This window comes from Pinus tabuliformis, chromosome 6, assembly GCF_031772625.1.
Source record: "Pinus tabuliformis cultivar Carrire ecotype Pingquan chromosome 6, CPIR1, whole genome shotgun sequence".
NCBI classification, from domain to species: domain Eukaryota; kingdom Viridiplantae; phylum Streptophyta; class Pinopsida; order Pinales; family Pinaceae; genus Pinus; species Pinus tabuliformis.
In genome coordinates, this window is record NC_142292.1 from 624,213,708 (window position 1) to 624,215,697 (window position 1,990).

A 1,990-nucleotide genomic window follows, 5' to 3' on the forward strand; every position below is an offset into this window, starting at 1 on the left:
ATTCTTCTATATAGATATCACAAGATTTACGGACATTGCTGAATGACAGAAATGGAAACTGGACTGTTTTAATAAATCATAGAGTCCACAGAATTTTACATGAACTTATCACACTTCGGTATCATGCACTGACTGAAAGCCCGAGTCGTAATTCGATATGGCTGCACACTAGCAAGTGTGTAAAATAACGAAAATACGATGGTCGGCTTCGGCCAAGTCATACATTCAACTGCATTTCGATATCTTGGTCATCCAAGGGGCATTTTGGTTTTTCCACGTCGCTCCTCTCTTTGATAAAGTCCCGTTGTTTGCCTCCATCCATCTTTTCGTTTTCAACGCGTTGGCTCTTTTTGGCTCGATAAACACAGAATAAAATCATCTGAGCCAACCCTAATGGCACACCGACAAAGTTTGGTGCCTGCAAAAACAAAGTATGATTCAGTTGTAGCTTATAACGTCAGTGAGAACAAGAAACACTATACGCCAGAGGAATTCTCTGATATAAAGTAGTAACCTTACCATGATGATGATATCCTTGCTAAGAGCGCCATATACCATCCAAAGCACACTCCCAAGGAAAGCAAAGAAGGAGAAATAGAAGCTGGGCATGAATTCCACGCTCTTGGTTTGAATTACCGTTCTCTGCAGTTTAAGAAACTCGGTAAGAAATATTAACAATAAATGCCATGTTGTACACGTAACAATAACTAAATCTAAACGATGGATGCGCCATTATAAAGAGCTAATGCAGTGTAAAGCTTACAATTACAGATAGTGGAGAAGCGTAGAGAATGGCAGTTGCCACTAATCCTGCAGTTCCTACAACGGCCTTCCTTTTGTTGTGATCATGGACAGCCAAAAAGGAAGTTATTGCAATAGTTCCAAACACCATCAACACGCCTATAACCATTCCTACCATTTTCCTCTGCAAGAAATATTCATTGAACATTAACTGATTTTGAACTGCCAAATGATACCAAGGATCTATGTCATGTTGATTGACAAAAATAGGTCTTATGGAACCTCAAAACTATTTGCAGCAAATAAATATGACAAGATAATACCTTGGGTTTAGGTGGAGCGAAAGTGAGATAGATGCAAATAAAGCAGCACTCAAGTAGGAAGCCAACAGCATTGACAACCATAACAACAATGTTTTCCCACCCATTGCTGATTAGAGGCGATCCATACCACGTGTACAGAATGCAGTTGTACAACGCTATTGCGTATGGAAAGCCTGAAAAACTCTCCGTACTTCTCATTTGGATCACCTTCTTGAATGTGGTTCTGTTCAGGGTTAAAATATTATCATCGTTTATTAATACCATGAGCCTCTCTGCCTTTCTCATCTGAATAACTCGCTTCAACCTAGTACTATTCAGGGCGATTACACTAAAATAATATCAGAAATTAATAATATGGGTTATGCGGTGATAACTATTACACTTACATTGATGCTCCGTACATAAGAAGAGCAATGGCACTTCCTGTAAAGTCATGTAAGATTAACCAGACGCTGACGTTACTATATAGTTCAGCTACAGTTTAACAGGAACTAGAATCTAAACATTCAATCTATACGTCCAACTTGAAAACTATGACGTTTATAATAACAGAAAAAAGAGAGCTAACATAATATTGCGGAGTACGGTAGCGTTGACGAACCTAAAATGCCAGCCCCTAGACGTACAAAGTTATTCATCGTTTCTATGTTCTGGAAACGCGAAACTCTGTGTCTGCGGGATGGTTAAACTTAAAAGCGAAAAACGAGGGGGTGAAGATACTATAGTGTGGGGTGCATACTTATAGCTCTGGTGTAAATTTTACTTCCATTCGTTGAAGGGTTCCGGGAACGTGATCTCTGCGGGTCCCTGCACGTATATTGTCACCTATTCGACAACAGAGCAAAAGACGAGATGGTAGCATAAAAATATCACAAATGCTGGGTAAATATACGAGTACAGTAAGGTAAGAAAACATAGATCCGCAT

The 1,990-nt window shown here is 39.4% G+C and overlaps 1 protein-coding gene across 1 annotated transcript; it reads right to left on the minus strand.

The window, feature by feature from the left end:
- Positions 1 to 217: 217 nt before the first annotated feature.
- Positions 218 to 1,702, minus strand: LOC149260156 (bidirectional sugar transporter SWEET3b-like). Its single transcript, XM_089457017.1, has 6 exons — positions 1,666 to 1,702; positions 1,451 to 1,487; positions 1,065 to 1,287; positions 764 to 925; positions 520 to 642; positions 218 to 418 (listed from the first exon to the last, which is right to left on the minus strand). The coding sequence occupies exons 1-6, from the start codon at positions 1,700 to 1,702 to the stop codon at positions 218 to 220; spliced, it is 783 nt and encodes a 260-aa protein (XP_089313143.1).
- Positions 1,703 to 1,990: the final 288 nt, after the last annotated feature.